General features: G+C 41.7%; 1 protein-coding gene across 1 annotated transcript in view; it reads left to right on the forward strand.

The window, feature by feature from the left end:
• Positions 1-18,113, forward strand: part of Ca5b (carbonic anhydrase 5B) — a 51,162-nt gene that overhangs the window by 6,046 nt on the left and 27,003 nt on the right. Inside the window, exons 2-3 of the mRNA XM_048440632.3 lie at positions 4,395-4,589; positions 17,594-17,791. Of these exons, the coding sequence (XP_048296589.2) occupies positions 4,448-4,589; positions 17,594-17,791 (340 nt within the window). The 5' untranslated portion in view covers positions 4,395-4,447. The remainder of the gene's footprint in view (positions 1-4,394; positions 4,590-17,593; positions 17,792-18,113) is intronic.

Here is an 18,113-nt window from a genome sequence, read left to right on the forward strand (position 1 = left end):
AAAGTAAGTGGTATGTGTCCAAAACAGGTACAATTTTTTTACATATACTTTTGATTCCTGTTTGACTGAATCTATGCATGCACTTGTACAGTGGGCCCACGAGATAAATTTGAAGTTTTCCATAATAAAAAATTAAGAAAAGAAAGCAGAATCAAACAATGAATTAAGGTGGTCAGTAAGCTCTTATTTTGTAAGACTGTTCTGTTAATTCAGTTAAAGAAGATATTTGTAAACAAGATATTATTTGTTTGAAGGCACTAGCGAGATAATGTGTGTGTATCATCCTTAGGTACTGCATTTTTTAAAAGATAGGGTCACTCATTGAATCTGGAACTCACCAATTGGCTAGACTGTTCAGCAAGCTGTCGGGATCCTCCTGTTTCTACTTCCCCAGTGCTGAGATTACAGGCACGTTCTGTGACACCTGGCTTTTTACATGGGTACTGGCGATTCGAACTCAGATCCTCAGGCTTGCATACCAAACACTTTACTGGTTGAGCTATCGCCTCACCCCCTAGCAAAATAATCTTCCTATACATTTCTTACAAGATTGTGTTTAAATAATGAGTAGGGCTTTGCATACATGCTTTATCTAAGAAACTATACACTCAAATACATATAAAATATAAACAAAATTGATTTTAACTTTGGTTTGAGAATTTCAAATACCTTTTGAGCAAGTTTGTACACAATTTAGAAATCACTTGCCTAAAAGGCCTAGGTAGAGTCAGGCTTAGAAGTGAGGATCTCGTTCGCCTTCAGAAACATCTTATCATTCTCTCCTCTTGTGTGATGGATGCACTTTGCTGTTCCAAGGGGTGCATTTGACAAAGTAATGTACACTGCATGCTGGGGATTGGGTGAGTTAACCCAATCAGTTAACCATCTGGGAGATGGCTTGATGACAGTTACTGTTCTGCCTGGAACCCATGATTGTAACTTGGAGAGTAACTATAGAAAGTAACTGCTCCTGTTCTCATTGGGCACACAGTCACTGCTGGTGTGACGCCTCTCTCCTGTTCTCACTGGGCACGCTGTCACTGTTGGTGTGACTCCTCTCTCCTGTTCTCACTGGGCACACAGTCACTGCTGGTGTGACGCCTCTCTCCTGTTCTCACTGGACACGCTGTCACTGCTGGTGTGACTCCTCTCTCCTGTTCTCATTGGACACTCTGTCACTGTTGGTGTGACGCCTCTCTCCTATTCTCACTGGACACGCTGTCACTGCTGGTGTGACTCCTCTCTCCTGTTCTCACTGGGCGCACTGCCACTGCTGGTGTGACGCTTGTCTCCTTTTACTTTCGTGTAGTCTTCCTTCTTCCCTCTAGTTCAAAAGGCACAAGATCAAGGACAGCGGTACAGAGGAAAGCAGCCAGCTCCTAGCCTCTGGATGGCAGGGATGTGCTTGAAGAGGGAGAAGAGGCTGAGATCACATTCTTTGCCTCCTTGCTTTGGCACTGAGTGGGTGGGTCCTGATACCAGTTTTCTGTGTGTGTATTTTTACTTTTCTTTTCATCTGATACTTTTCTTGGGAAGAAGCTTTCAAGTCTGTAGTGAAATACATCTGGGAAAATCTCCCAGCTTTTCTTCTTATTTTGTGCCTTTGCTCCCTCGTCAAGACCAAACTGTCGGGAGCTGTTTTTTCCACCTGAAACAGAAACTGTAGGGTTTGGTGCATCTTTCCCTGTTCCTGTGCTTTATAAGATATAATTGTTAAGGTAAAAAAAAGTCACACAAAATAAAACTAACTTCTTTAAGTGAAAATCACAGTAGCATTTAGAATGTTCACAGTTTTGTATAACTGCCCCCTCTATTTAGTTCCAAAATCTTCCATCACCTCAAAAAAAAAAGTAAAAAAAAAACCAAAACCCTCCTACCTAGTAAGTGGCCAGTTGCTGTTGTCCCTTTCACTTCCACCCTAGCAACCAGTAGTCTGCCTTCTGTTTCTCTAGTTTCCTATTGTCAGTACTGCATGTGCTTCGTGTCTTTATATAAGGCAGTGCATTTTACTTTACAGTAGCTGAGAAGCTCCCCCTACTCTGTTTCAGCTGTGACATGCAGCTGATGTTAGGTTGGGTTTTGGTAGTCATTCTGAGCAAGATTATTTTACATCCTTATTTATTATTACTGTGATGCCTGGGTGTGCGTGCGCGCACGTGTCAGGGTGAGAGGACAAGTTGTACAACTTTCTGGAATGCAGTTTGGTCTTTCCACCGTGGGTTCCAGGGATCTAACTCAGGTCTCCAGGCTTGTATGGCAGGTACCTTCATCCCCTGAGCTATCTATCTTTTTGAGATAGGGTCTCTTGTAGTCCAGGTTTTGAATTTCTGATCCTCCTGCCTCCGTTTCCAAAGTGTTGGGAATCATAGGCATGAAGCATTACCCTGGCTTTGATCAATATTTTTCAGTCTTCAAAATATTCCGGACCCAACAGATGTTTAGCACGTCATACCGTTCACAAATCTGGCACAGAATGCATTTGAAGGAGAACTGAAAGGCCGTTTCCTTAGAAAAATGTATTTGTTCACCCCAATTTCCTTATTTGACACAAACATATACTAATGGCGTATTTTCTTGTTCTTGTCTAATCAGCAGTGGTGATTGAATGATTAAATAATATGGAACTTTATATGTAAGTTTGCTCTACTTGGCATTTCCTGTCAGTGTGACACAGACTAGGATCACCTGAGAAGTGAGTCTCACTTGTCTTGATCAGGTTGTGTCTGTCCCTGTGTCTTGGCTATTAATTGATTCCAGAGGATCCAGCCGACTGTGGGCAGAACCATTCCCTGAATACTCCCAGTCTCTTTGCTCCACCCCTACTTCCTGTCTGGCTTTCCCACCTATACTGCCTGCCTGGCCATCAGGCAGCCTTCTTCCATGGTGTCCTGCTTGAGTTCGTGCCCTGAGTCCCCTCAATTATGGACCTGTACTCTGGAAGTGTAAGCGGAAATAGACAGCAACAGGGACGAAACAGGTTTCTTTCCCTCCGGCAGCATAACATATAGCATGTATCAAGATTGTTTTAGTGACTTTCGCCCCTCCTTAGAATCACAGTAGCCAACAATAGTATCTGGAACAAAGGAGATTATAATAAATGTTGAAACAGCAGCAAAATGTTGGGAGAATTCCCACCCTTCAGTGCCTAGACTGGTGGCTTCTAATTTCGATTGGGGTCTTTTAGGTTCTATTAGAAGAGACAGGGAGATGCTTCTCTGAAAAGGTATATCAAAAATATAGACAAGAGACCGCGTGGTCTCTGTGCCAAAGTACTTGCCTGGCATACTTGAGACCTTGGGATATGTAATGCTGCAACAAATAAAATAAAAGAACACTAGGGACGACCCTTACTACCGTTCCAATATGTGCTTACTGTCATGCCATAATTCTCTGTTCTTAAAATTAAGATCTACAGCCGGGCAGTGGTGGTGGCGCACGCCTTTAATCCCAGCACTTGGGAGGCAGAGGCAGGTGAATCTCTGTGAGTTCGAGGCCAGCCCTGTCTACAGAGTGAGTTCCAGGACAGGCACCAAAGCTACAGAAAAACCCTGTCTCAAAAAAAACAAAACAAAACAAAACAAAAAACAACAAAAAATAAAAAATAGGATCTACAATTCTCCACCACAAACAAACCTGCTCAGGTCCTCAATTCCTTGCTTTGTTTTTGTTAAACTTTGTGTGTGCAGGTATTTTGTCTGCATGTATGTCTGTGTGTTATATGCATATAGTGTCAATGGAGTCCAGCAAGAGGGCTTTGGTGAATACCTTGGAAAGCATTGCTTCGGAGCGCCTTTCACTGTGACTGTGTGTGGTAGAGACAAGGTTGAAGGCTCACCATTGTTCGTTTTGTCTGTGTTCCCAAGCCAGTGTTACACTAAAAACTGGCAAGAGCCACAGATATACTTAAATGTAGACTTCAAAACTAGCCAGAGCTGTTTTGGCAGGATGTATCTGCCTTTTTTTTTTTTTTTAAAGCAAGCCAGAAACAATTAAAAAAAAAAATTCAGACTGCCTGAAAGGTGTATTAATCGTTGACTTCTTCCTGCATATAAATACCATACTGGGTAACTAATTAGGATTTGAGGGAATAAACTTTCTTTTAATTTTGAGAAACGGTAGGTACCAGTCTTTATTTATGTGTGTGAAGGAGAATCCTTCCTCTGGGCCTCTAATGTTTGCCAACTCAGAGGGAATGGCCAAACCCTGAGTCAGTCCTCTGAACCCTGCATACCACCAAGGCACTCAGTTTGAAAAACAGGAGTGAATCAACTCTTGCCTCCCATTCGCCCCACCCCCACATCGGGGTGTGAACTAGTTTTCCAGCGGTCCTCTCCGAGTTGTCCTCCGGCTTTCCACTCCCTGTTGTGTATAGCTTGCCTTCCTCTGTCCTGCAGGTTTCTAGGCTCTGTCGAGGTGTGTAGCCACTGCTGGAGATTCCAAGCTGACGATGCCACTGATGAATCACCTGAGAGTGATTCTGCGCACATCTCCGTGTACATTGCTGTGGAGAAGGTTCCAGGTTCCGAGGTCTACGCCACGGAGGTCCTGCAGTCTCTATACCTGCACTTACAGAACCCGGAACCGAGCCTGTGAGTACTCCAGTCCTTTAAGAGTGAAAAGGTCGGCAGAAAAAACCGAAATTTATACACGTTAAGAACTATGAATATGTTCCGGCGATGTTGGCGCACACCTTTAATCCCAACACTCGGTAGGCAGATCTCTGTGAGTTCGAGGCCAGCCTGGTCTACAGAGTGAGTTCCAGGATAGCCAAGGCTACACAGAGAAACCCTGTCGCGAAAAACAAAACCAAACCTGTGAACATGACTGTAATGGCAGTAGACATAGAAAGTTCTTTTAGATCTTTATGCTAAATGATGTCACGCTGAAAGTAGACAGGGCTATGAGAATTTCAGATGTCTTGAAGGCTGATATCTTAGAATTTTTTTTTTTAAAAAAACAACTAAGGTTGACACACAGACTGCAAACTGTTGTAGTGGGTCTTACATTTATAGGATTTGCATGTTAAGTTTTGCAAGTGGGTCATTGTCTTCTTGCTCTGAATGAAATATTCTGTCTGGAGTTAGAAATCCCAGAGTTAATTCTAGCAGGCCAGCTTGCAAGGGTGCGCTCTGCTGTAAACACGTGGGCTCAAATGAGGCAGCAGATGGGCTTTCAATGCACTGTGGCTCCCTTGGAGGCGCACGTTATTGTCCCTGTCATGGTGTTGCAGGGATTCTCCCCGCTGGCGTGGGTGCAGGGCTGTGGGGGAGTGTGTTTACTCCCTTGATCCTAGTCACAACCCACCCCCACCCCAGTTATAAGAACCAAAAGTGTCTGTAGCCATTTCCCAGTGACTTCTAGGGAACAAAACTGCCCCCCTGGATAAGAACCACTGAGATAATGAGGAAAGATGGTGTGTGCATTTCTGTTTATGGGCAGATGAAGTAGCTAAGTATAGCACTAAAGAGAAAATTTCCACTATCAAAAAAAAAAAAAAAAGCCTCACACAGACTTTTTGAATGTTGGCCTGCACTGAGATCTAGGTTTCTCCCTGAACCCATATATATATATATATATATATATATATATATATATATATATATATATATATATATATATATGTATATATATATATATATATATATATATATATATATAAAATTAAAAGATGGGCAAAGAAGAAAATGCTTGCCAAAGATGGTGTTAATCTAGCTTAAGGCCAGGATTCTGAAACCGCTCCACAAATGTGTTTTAACTGTAAGTTCCCTTCCTTGCCTTCAGCACTGGGTGTCTTCTTATTAAAAGAAATTGGCCTGAGTCATAAGAAATTTCTGGTTGCTGGGTGTGGTTTCCTACAAGCATGCCCACATCCTATCCAGACTGGCTTACTATGAATTCTGGTACTTTGTGGTCTAAGGCCTAAGATGGAAAAAATTAGTCATATTGATCCAGCTATTAAAGTTTTCCTTTTTTTCGTTTTAGCCGAAGGTTGAACGTTAACCATCTACAATCCTGCCTGCCTGTTATTCGGACAGCTTTCGGCAGGCAGAAGTGGCAGAGAAAGTCAACTTCCCTTGATTAATCTCTCATTTATCTTAATAAATGAGAAATTAATGTTCTTTTTTTAAGTTGGTGGAGGGGGAAATGGGGCATATTTTCCATTTGTTTGGCTCTTGGCATGTAGCACTGCCCCAGACTGTTTTCAGGCAGGAGAATATTGTGGCCTTTGTTGCCCCAGTGAGCAAATTTCCTCCTCTGTGGGCCTGTCCTTCCCCTGCTTAGTTGTGAATTGTAAAGACCATACTCATTGTTTCTGACAGCTCGGAGCCCCACAGCAGGTTGCCTAGACCGACACAAGAGGCTGGCAATGTCTAGACATTCAGTTCTGTCTGCTCCTTTTAGGATCATGCGCATTCCTTTTTAAAAGATTTGTTCATTTGATTTGGGTGTGTCTTGACCGCATGTGTGTCTGTGCAGCACATGCATGTTGGGGAATGTCTTTGGAGGTCAGAAGAAGGAACCAGAGTTACGGATGGTGGTGAACCACCATGTGGGTGCTGGGAAGCAAACCCAGTTCCTATGCAAGAGCAACCTGTGCTCTTTGATCCCGAGCCACTTCCCTAGACCCCATCGTGACCATTCTTATCTTCGTCGTCTTTGTCATCATCATAGGTTCGGTGCTATCTCAAATCTTCAAATCTGACCATTTGATGTGTTGTTTGTCTGGTCTTGTGTAACACAGGCTGACTTCCAGCTCACTACGTAGCCCAGGATGGCCTTGAAATCTTGCTCTTCTTCCTGTCTTAGTCACCAGGGGTGCCAATATTCAGTCATGCACTGCTACACCCAGCTTTCAAATCTGACCATTTTAAGGTAATGTAAAGCAGAACAGGGAATAAAAAGGAAGTAGGAGATTGTGGCAAATTCAGAAGCACTGTGCTAATTGCCTTCCACCTTTTTTCTCTGTTTAGTCATAGGCTGTTTATTCAAATTACCGTGTGCTGTTTTCCCCAGATGCAGTCAGTAACTCTTGAGGACTTAATAAGCTATATGCCCATTACCCAAGATGAAAATAAAATCACTTTCACTCAGCGTCCCATTTAGCCTAATTGTTTCATTAAAAAAAATTAGGCATAATATCTTAAAACATAGGAAAATGAATTTGATGATTTAGTAATTTTTAATTTAATGAAAGTTATAAAGAAGATGATGGAGAATAAAAATGGTACAAATTTGTTATTACATCAATGATGCTTAATGTCCTTGATTTTCCTACATTTATTTGTTTGCTATTTTTTTGAGACAGGGTTTTATGCAGCACAGGCTGGCTTTGTAGCTGAGGCTGCCCTTAAACCTTTGATTCTTTGGTCTTCATTTCTTGAGTGCTGGGATTACATCTGTTCATCAACACATTTGGCTTCTTTATTTTTATATAAGGAAGAGAAACATTTGAATTTTTAAACTGCATTGTATGAAATATAGCCACTAAAAATATGAAACTACAAAGATTAAAAACAAAAAAAAGAAATAAAAGACAAACAGGGAAAGGAAAAAAATGTAGTCACTAGTCTCATGTATTTACAAATCAATTTAAATTCATTAAGATTTTATAACCATGTGTGCCTAATAATTACCACGCTGGACATTTCCATCTTCAGAAGAAATTCTACTGAACATTCCTGTATGGAGTTTTTACAACATTGTTCTATTATTTCTCTATTTAATTTTGAAGAACACAAAGCCTGAACAACAATAACATTTATGAAGCTTGCTTAGGGGGACTGAAGATATTATTCAGCACTTCCGGGCTCTTGCTGCTCTTGCAGGGGACTAGCACCTATGTTGGGGAGCTCACATCTACCTATAACTCCATCTCCAGAGGACCTGACACCCTCTTCTGGCCTCCTCAGGCACACAAATACCGCATATGTCAGACATAGACACAAATACACGAATAAAAATAATGAAATAAGTAAATCAATTTGAGGGGGTTGTTTAGGTGACTCTCCTGTAAGAAATTCATACCTACACTTGAGTATGTCTTTTTATTTCCTTGTTTTTTCTGTACTTAAAAATCTATGTTAAACTAGGAGTAGTGGTACATGCCTTTAATTCCAGCCCTCAGGAGGCAGAGGCATTGAATCTGTAGGAGTTCAAGGCCAGCCTCGTGTACAGAGTGAGAGTTCCAGGACAGCCAGGGCTACATAGCAAGACCCTGACCCAAGAAAATTATAATCATCTATGTTAGAAACGTCTTTTGATAAAATACAGTTCTGTTAAAAATTTTTGTTTTGCTGGGCAATGTAAAAGACCTGGTTATAGTAACCCCAGAATCAACAAACAAATTGAATAGACAAAAAAGAATTAATAAACACATTTAAGGGTTTTCTTTTTACCTTTATTTTTATTATTTTTGTTTATGTGTACATGTGTATTTGTGCCACATGTGTGGGTGCCCTCTGAGACCAAAAGACAGAATCAGATCTGCTGAAGCAGGAGTTAAGGTGGTTGTGAGTTGCCAGATGTTGGTACTTAGAACCATGCTTGAGTCCTCTGCAAGAATAGCGTATTGACGTGATGTTTTTTTATGAAATTCTGAGGCCTTCAGCACATTTCCAATCATTAATTGATGAATTTCTCCATTACCTTGTGCTAGAGGACCTGGCAGACCTGTACGGGATCAAATGTGTGTTATGTATATGGGATGATACATATTCCTGACTATATCTTGTAACTGAATAAATAATGAAGTAAAAAAAGAAGTGATTACAATTAAAATAGTTTAAATAAACCACTTACCTTGAGTTGTTGAGGAAAATGTCTATATTTCAATATACACATCAGTTCTGTGTTAAGGTCATTAAATATTTTAGTATATTAAAAAGGAAGTGATTAAAATTAAAATAGTTTAAGTAAAAAAAAATAGCAAGTGTGCTTTAGAGCCTTCTCTCCAGCCCATTTAAAATTTTTTAAAAGTTTGGCATAATGGCTCACACTTGTAATTTTAACACAAGCATTCAGAAATCTAGAGGATTATGAATCCAGGTCAGCCTGAGTTACATAGTGAGACCCTGGCTCAAAAACAAACCAAACAAAAATTTACTGCTAACTCCTGGGTGATATAGGCCCGGATATTTCAAACTGGATTTGAGATTGAGAGCTCCTTGGAATCTCTTGGTGATCTTGGGCTTATCTTCAGCTCCCTGGGACTAACAAGAGGTCCTGGAGCTAAACACAGAAAATGCAGGCTTCATTCCCTGTACTAATCATGGCTTGTGATTCCACTGCTTAGTCAGTTCAGCCTCAGCATTTCCCACCACAACCCTGATAGTCCAGCAGGTCCACCTGTGCTCCTATGACTGTCATTAACGCCTTAAGGAGAGCCTGTCTGTGCATCCCTGCAGTAATGCCCTATGGAGAGCCTGTCTGTGCATCCCTGCAGTAATGTCCTATGGAGAGCCTGTCTGTGCATCCCTGCAGTAATGTCCTATGGAGAGCCTGTCTGTGCATCCCTGCATAAGGCCTTAAGGAGAGCCTATATATCCCTGCATAAGGCCAAAGTGTATGAAGATGGTCTTTGGTTCTGTAGGAAATGCACAGCCCTCAGGACAAAGACAGGCTAGAAAGCCAGTGAGGGTGGAGAGCAGTGCTGCCCGGCAGGTCAGGGAGAAGCCACAAAGATCATTCTCAGTTTCTAATGGGTTAGGAAAGGGAAAGGAAACAGATTAATTTTTGTGATATATTTTATTTAATCCAGTATATTCTGGATGGTGATGTCTTTAACATGTAATTACTCTAAGGATTATTCATAAATAGTGCTATTCAATAGATGTGCAACGTGAGCCACAAATATGAGCCATATAGATAATTCTGTGTTTTCAAATGACTTCATTCAAACAAAAGCTAGAAAGATAGTTCAGTGGTTAAGAGCATTGGCTGCTTGCTCTTCTAGAGGGTGTAGGTTCAATTCCCAGCACCAACATGGTGGCACACAACCATCTATAACTGTAGTCCTGGGACATCTAACATTTTATTCAGGCATCTGCAGGTACCAGGCATGCACACGGGGCACAGACATATGTGTAGGCAAAACAGACACATATGCAGTCAAAGCATCCATATACATTCAATAAATAATAAATAATTTAAAAGTACAAATAAATAGATAAGTTAATTCTTCTACTGTATTTTAGCTAACTTAATATATCAAAATATTGTATTTCTAACCTGAAATCACTATTAGAACTCTAAATGGATTTTTGCATGATTTTGTGCTTAGCTTTCAAAGACCCTACGGTCATTCGTTCATAGCACATCTCAGTTTACACTAGCCGCATGAGCTAAGTGGGTATCATACCAAAACCTCAGTTACAAAGAGGGACCAGAGCAATAACTGGAGCTATTCTAAATTTAATCATAAAGAGCCTAAGGATGGAAGGTAGGAGAGTTGGCAGGTTTGGTGTCAATAATTTATAATTTCCTTCCTCATGTTTTCATTTCTTAAAATACTCTGGGTTTCTTGCAGACAGTTTCCCAACTGCTATCAAGCCTTGCTTCAGGAGGATTCAGCAACTTGTGCCACGACTGCTTTCCTTCTGGGCAACAGCTGTAACACCCCCCCCTCCATCTTTAAGTTTTTTAAATGAAAAGTCCTTTTAATTTCGTGGATTGGGAGATTATTATTGCAAAAACATCCATATTATCCAAAGCAAATTACAGTTAATGACTGTCCGTCAAGGTACCAATGATATTCTTTATGAAACTATAAAAATTCCTAAAAACTCATATGTCTGTATTTGAGATTATAATTACATAATTTCCTCCTTGCCTCTTCCCTCCAAATTCTCCCATATATTCCTTGCTATTTTTCAAATTCATGGTCATATATATATTCCTAAATGTGTAAGTTCAACTGCCTCATTCTGTATTATGTTACTTGTATGTATGTTTTCAGGATGACCATCTGGTATTGGATAATCACTTGGTATGCTCTTTCCTGAGGAAAACAATTTCTCCCACTCTCAGGGTTCCTTAGTTGTCTGTATCTTTATCTAGGGTTGAGACCTTGTGAGCTTCCCTGTGTCCACTATAGCATGTCTATTGTTGTCATCCTTATTCAAGCCATGAATAATTAATTCCATCCATGAGAGTGCCACCTTCATGACCTTCATCATGCTCTTTCTCTTATTCATTTGAGCCACAACTACTGAAAGCCAGGTTGGCTTGCAGAATAGTGGAAGAGGCAGATAGTTAAGCATACAATGCTAACTATACCTGTGAATGAAGATTGGAAGGGTAAGTCAATGTTGTGATTAAAAATAACTGGGTATTGTGGCTCACACCTTTAATCCCAGCACTGGGGAGACAGAGGCAGGTGGATCGCTGTGAGTTTGAGGCCAGCCTGGTCTGTGATATATGGTGAGTTCCATGATAGCCAGGGCTACATAGTGAAACCCTGTTTTTATAAAAAGATATGGGATGATCCTCTTATAAAAAACTAGAGGAAACTTTGCTAGGGAGGGAGCAATTAAGTCCAAGACCTAAAGATAATAGGAGTCATTCCTTGAGCTGAATGGTGGGGGGATTAGTTTTTGTAGAAGGAACAAAGGGGCTAAGGCATGAGTGTGCTTCTCATGTTCCAAAGACTGAAACAGCAATACTCTTAAGGCTGGAGAAATAGCTGATTGCAACAAACTGAGTGCCTCTCCCTTAAACTTGTACGTTGAATTCTTGACATCCCAGTGATGATGATGTAGGAGATGTGGTCTTTGGGAGGCAATGAGATGAAGAGGACTCTGCCATTATGTATGGGATGAGTGCCCTTTTATGAAGACCAGAGTGAGATGACACCAGGAACACAGCTGTCTACAAGCCAGAAAGTAGCCTTCAACAGACACCATATCTGCGGGTGCCTTCTGTTGGGCTTTCCAAACTCTCGAACTGTGAGAAAACATTTATTCCCTTTGTTTAGAAGCCACCCACTCTATGATATTCTGTTACAGGAGCCCAGAGAGAGTAAAACAGTGCCAGAGCCCACAGTACATCAAAGCTACAGGAATAGAAGTTGAGGCCAAATGTGTGGTTCACATGGAATCTAAAAGTTTGAGGGTCTGAAGAGATGCATGTGGTACACAGCCATGAAGGCAAAACAACCATATGTATAAAAGTAAAAAATCAATCTGTGGTGACTTGACTAGGAATGGCCCCCATAGACTTATGTGTTTGAGTGCTTGGCCCATAGGGAGTGGCACTATTAGGAGGTATGGCCTTGTTGGAGGAAGTATGTCACTGTGGAGGTGGGCTTTTAGGTCTCATATGCTCAAGCTATGCCGAGTGTGGCAGTCTCCTTCTGCTGCCTGTGGATCAAGATGTAGAACTCTCAGCTTCTTCTCTAGCGCCATGTCTGCCTGCACACTGCCTTGCTCCCTGCCATGATGATAATGGACTAAACCTCTGACCCAGCCAGCCCCAATTAAATGCTTTCTTTTATAAGGGTTACTGCAGTCATGGTTTCTCCTCACAGCAATAGAAACCCTAAGACAAGATCTTTAGAAAAGTTAAGTGTTGATGTTTATCAGCTGCAGAATACACACACACACACACACACACACACACACACACACACACACACAGAGGGGGGGTTCTGGGCATCGAACCTACAGTATCATGCCTGGGAGATGAACATTCTACACTGAGCTAACACCATAGTAATTACAGATCCTATGAACAATCTGACTCTACTAAGTTGAGCTGCGTTTGACACAATCATTGCTGCTTTATTTTCTATAAGAAATATGTGAAGATAAAAACCTCTCAGCATGCAACATAATCTTCCTATTTCAAGGGAAAAATCAGCAAGTACCAGCAAATTATCCCCATCTGCCTTTAGTTTCGAAGGAGAAAGACAGGGAGAGAGGAGGATGAAAAATATGAGTGCATCTTTTGAAAACAAGCTCTTGACCAAAAGCTGTCTAAGAGGACAATGACCAGGACTTCCCGCTCTCAGTGGTCTAGATCAGTAAAAGGGGAGGGGAATGGGATGAGATGAAGTCTGATGGAAGCTGAACTTGTAAAGCAAAAGGTAGCAGCTGAGTCTAGCATTATAATCGTAAAGGGCAGTTGAAGGAGTAGGCCCAACCTGGTTTTCTTGGGCTGCTGATCGCTTGCGTGGATGTGAGAATTTATAGTTCCCATTTTCTGAATTAAAGGTGACTGAGGTCATTATCTTAGGGACCTGATAACTAGCATTCCAGTTCTTCCATGATCTTCACAGGACACTCACCTGATAGGCTTTGTTTGTTGGTTTTAGTTTGGTTTGGTTTGACTTTGGCTTTGGTTTTGTTTTTCTGAGACACAGTTTCTCTGGAACTCTGGTTTCAAGCCCCAGCTATCCTGGAACTTGCTCTGCAGACCAGGCTGGACTTGTTGGCTTTTTAACTTTATGACTTCTCAGGTTATCGGCCATAGTCTGAGGATGTCAGAAGTGCAAGATAGGTTTCCTTGGGCCAGGAATCTTTGAAACTGACTAGGCTGTGAACCAAACTTTGAGTTCGTGTGTAGTTTTTGGCTCTAGGTGAAGGTTTCTCGATTTTGGCACCAGGGACATTTCCTCCTGTAGGATAATTCTTGCTTTGCAGAGCCTGTCCATCCTGTGCAGCATCTCTGGTCCTTATCCAGTAGAGGGCAGTAGAACCCTATGCTAGTTTTGTCTTGTGTCTTCTGGAAACTCAAATGTCTCTTAGGGGACTGAATTCTTCCTCCTGTTGAGAACCGTCAGGAGGTCAACACTCTCAGGAGGACTCCATATCTGCAAGGACACTTGATAAAATAAAATCAAGCAAACAAAAGATAAGACTTGGTGAATTACCTTCTCTATAATAGTGAACCCTAGACAAGATTCTGTTTTTGTGTCAGTAGGAGAATGAGGATGACGCCAACTTACATGGGAGATTTTCCTGGTTAACAACACAGCTGTTTTACCAAACCCATAGAGTCGGCGAAGGGGCAAGATGTGCAGGGCATTGCTGCTAACTTCTGGCCATCTGTGTTACTCCTGCTTTTTTATGACTTTCATTTTTATATACATACATGTGTATGTGACTATACAGCAACCTGAAGAGGCCAGAAGGGGGAGTCAGATTCCCTGGAGCTGGGGGTTTATGTGTTTGAGCCACCCCCCCATGTGGGTACTAGAAACCAAATTCAGATCCTCTGCAAGGGTAGCAAGCACTCTTAACCAGTGAGCCATCTCTGTTGCCCCGTGTTTCTCCTCTTTTTCTTGTTGGCCTTGATTCTGTCCATTCTTGATGCTTCCATTTTTTTCCTTTTATCCAAAATTTATTTTTTCTAACTTTTATTGATTCTTTGTGGATTTCACATCAAGCATTCCAATCCCACTTATCTCTGTCCCCTTGCAACCCCCCCCACAAACCCAAATTTAAAAGAAAAACCAAAACCCAAACAAAATAAAGTAACAAAACAAAAGAGAGAGAGAAGAATCTTGTCATGGAAGCTGTAGTGTGGCCCTTGAGTCACACAGTTTATCCTGTAGTTCATTCATCTCTCTTTTTAAAATTTGTTATGTCTGCATGTATGCTTGCAGGCCAGAAGAAGGCACCAGATCTCATTATGAATGGTTGTAAGCCACGATGTGAGTCTGGGAATTGAACGCAGAACTGCTGGAAGAACAGTCAGTGCTCTTAACCATGGGGCAACCTCTCCAGCCCCTAGTTCAGTCATCGTTACTTGCAAGTGTTCATCGACACAAGTCATTAGTCTGGCTTGAGGATTCTGACTTCTTCTATGCCACTGTTGGTGGGCTCCCAATGGGGCTCCTCTAGGATATCCGGTTGTCGTCCTGCGTCATAGAGGTCCTGCTGTTTTAGATCTGTAGGTTCATCTCCTTTACCTGCTCTAACAGTTCATAGCTGAGGCAGATGTTGAGGTGGGGCAACACATAGCCCTGGTTCTGGCCTTGCTGGTAGCTGGATTGGTCAGGTCACCAGCTGTCCCTTATCATCACTACCCAGATGAGGTCTCTAGCACTGCCCAGGCTAGCCCACTCAATGCAGCCCAGGCTAGCCCACTCAATGCAGCCCAGGCTAGCCCACTCAATGCAGCTTGCAGCAAAGAGAAAAAAAAGATTGTTTTTTGTCAGGTGGTGGTGGCGCATGCTTTTAATGCCAGGACTTGGGAAGCAGAGGCAGGCAGATCTCTGTGAGTTCTACAGAGTGAGTTTCAGGACAGCCAAGACTACACAGAGAAATCCTGTCTCAAAAAAACAAAAACAAAAATCAAACACAAAAAACAGTTTTTTAAAATATAATATATCCTGATTACTGTTTTCCCTCCCTCTACTCCTCCCAGTTCCTCTCTACCTCCCCTCGATCCAGATCCACCCCCTTTCTGTCTCTCATTAGAAAATAAACAATTTTCTATTATTATTATTTTTTTCTTTTTATGTTTTAGTCAGGGTCTCTATATAGTCTTGACTGTCCTAGAACTCACTATGTATACATATGCAGGCTAAGAAAAGAGTCAGGTTTCTAAGGAATGATGTATAATAAATATAATATATAGATTAAAAAACTGACATGTTGGGATAGGACAAAACAAAAAGAAGGAAAAGAACCCAAGAAAAGACACAAGACACAGATGTAGATGAAGAGATCCACTTGTTCACACACTCAGGAATCCCATAAAAACACTCAACTGTAAGCCATAATATATACACAAAGGATCTGTAGCACAAAAGGGGAGAAAAAAATTTAAAATACAAAAATAAAAAATAAGGCGAGCAGTAGTGGTACACACCTTTAATCTTACCACTGGGGAGGCAGAGGCAGATTCAAGGCCAGACTGGCCTATAGAGCGAGTTCCAGGACAGTTTGGACTACACAGAGAAATCCTATCTCAAAAAAAAAAAAAAAACAAAAAAACAAAAGAAAAGGCTAAAAAAAAAAATCCCTGTCATAGTATTATGAGACAAGGTACCACCAAAGCAGCTGTTCGCTTTCTTTTGGCCACGTACTGCTGGGCAGGCAGCCTACCCTTAAGAGTAGTTTGTTTCCCAGCGAAACTTACTTTGAGATAACGAAATTTTCCTTTGCAAGGGGTTATCAACTGAAGATACTGCTGGGTTAGGAATGGGGACACGTGCCCAGTTTTCCTTTTAGCTCTAGGGCCCCATCTGGTGCCAATGTGTGCAGGCCCTGTGCGTGCTCCCTCAGTCCCTGAGTTCATATGAGCTTCAGTCATGTTGATTCATTGGGCTTTGTTTCCTTGGTGTCCTCCATCCTCTCTGGTTCTTTCCTTTTCTACAGGGTTCCCAGAGCCCCGAGGGGAGGGACTTGATGAACACATCTCATTTAGGGATTAATGTTCCATGGTCTCTTACTCTCTGCATGTTGTCTGCCTGTAGGTCTCTGTATTTGTTTTCTGCTGCAGGAGGAAGCGTCTCTGATAATGACTGAGCAAGGCACTAATCTGTGAGCCATTTTACTGCTATGTTCTTTCAGTAGAACAGTAGTATTTAGTCATTATTTGTTGATCTTAGCGCTCGTGTTAATGGTGTTTTGTTCAGAAGTCTTTCCCTGCGCCAATTCATTCAAGGCATTCCCCGCTTTCTCTTCTACCGAGCTCGCTGTATCTGGTTTTATGCTGACGTCTTTGACTTATTTGGAGTTGAGTTTTGTTCAGGGTGGTAAATCTGTTCGTGTTCTTTTACATGCAATCATCCAGTTTGACCAGGCAGACCACCCCAAATTAATAGGTGTGGGTTCTGCTCATTATGTCTGGGTGGCTTAACAGGTCGACCTGTGTCACCATCAGGAAGTCTGCTGGTATGTATTGCTACAAAGACCTGGGCTTGGCTCCATGGAGGAAGGAACAGGTCAAGCCATATAGTCAGTGCCTGTTTTGGACAAACTATGTAATATACCTTAAAAGACTATGTCCACGGTCTTGTGACAAACAGTGGGCTTGAGGGACCTCAGCAATGCTGGTGTCTATCCGGGCCTTACAGAGTGGCTACTTGCTCCTCACAGTTCTTTACAGAGGCTAACCTGGCACGCACACATATATGGTGCAGTCACCTTCGAGGACGTAGGCTATACCAGCCAACCACTCGAAAACTGACAACACTGAATTCAAGTTTGCTTTCCAACAGTTCTAACCTTGTTCCCTTTGCTGAGATAAAGTGTGTTATTGAAGGTTCACTTGATTTTGTATTTGAAACCAGTAGTTGGAGTTCAAGAAACTGCAACGAGACAAAGAGCAGCATTTGTGAAAACCATTTCCACACTCCAATCCCTATGTATTTTGCTGATCCCACAGAATGGATGACACTGGCTTCAGGTCACATTAGCAGACAGGCTGAGGTGGGTTGGTTTTACTGAGATGACCGAATGAAGATGCCCTGGCAAGGTGCTCTCTGGCCTGCCCTGATTTGCTTTATGCAGTGGATTAAGGCCCCAAGTTTCTGAGACTGTGAGCTGTCTTTGCCCTCTTTGGTTTCTTCCCTAATGAGATGGTCTTATATGTGGTGCTAGATAGTGGTTGTTCTTGCTAACTGCCTGGTTTTTCTCTCTCCTAGTACCTCCACTCTGGGAGAACTTGGACCTTGTTCCTGCGGGTGATCGACAGTCACCCATCAACATCCGATGGAGGGACAGTGTTTATGACCCTGGCTTAAAACCGCTCACTATCTCTTATGACCCCAGCACCTGCCTCCACATTTGGAATAATGGGTACTCTTTCCTCGTGGAATTTGAAGATTCTACAGATAAATCAGGTAAAAGCAAGATCTGGTAGACATTTGCAAAGTGAAAAGAACCAATGTTACACCAAAACAGGCAGTCTCCGTGATACTAGTGACTTCTTTATTAACAATGATGTAAAACTCACTGGTTTTACTTTTTGAATAAATGTAAAATATTTTTATGATCATTTCTTCCATCCAATAGAAGTGGTGTTTTATTACTTACATATAAATTCTATAACCAGTATAGAAGAGAATATGTGAAATTTAACTTTGCTAGAAATTTATTTTGTATGTATATATTCAATTGGTACAATTTTTTCTCTGCTTGCTGATCTTACAGGAATCAGCATAT

This window comes from Myodes glareolus, chromosome X (assembly GCF_982192425.1).
Source record: "Myodes glareolus chromosome X, mMyoGla1.1, whole genome shotgun sequence".
NCBI lineage: Eukaryota > Metazoa > Chordata > Mammalia > Rodentia > Cricetidae > Myodes > Myodes glareolus.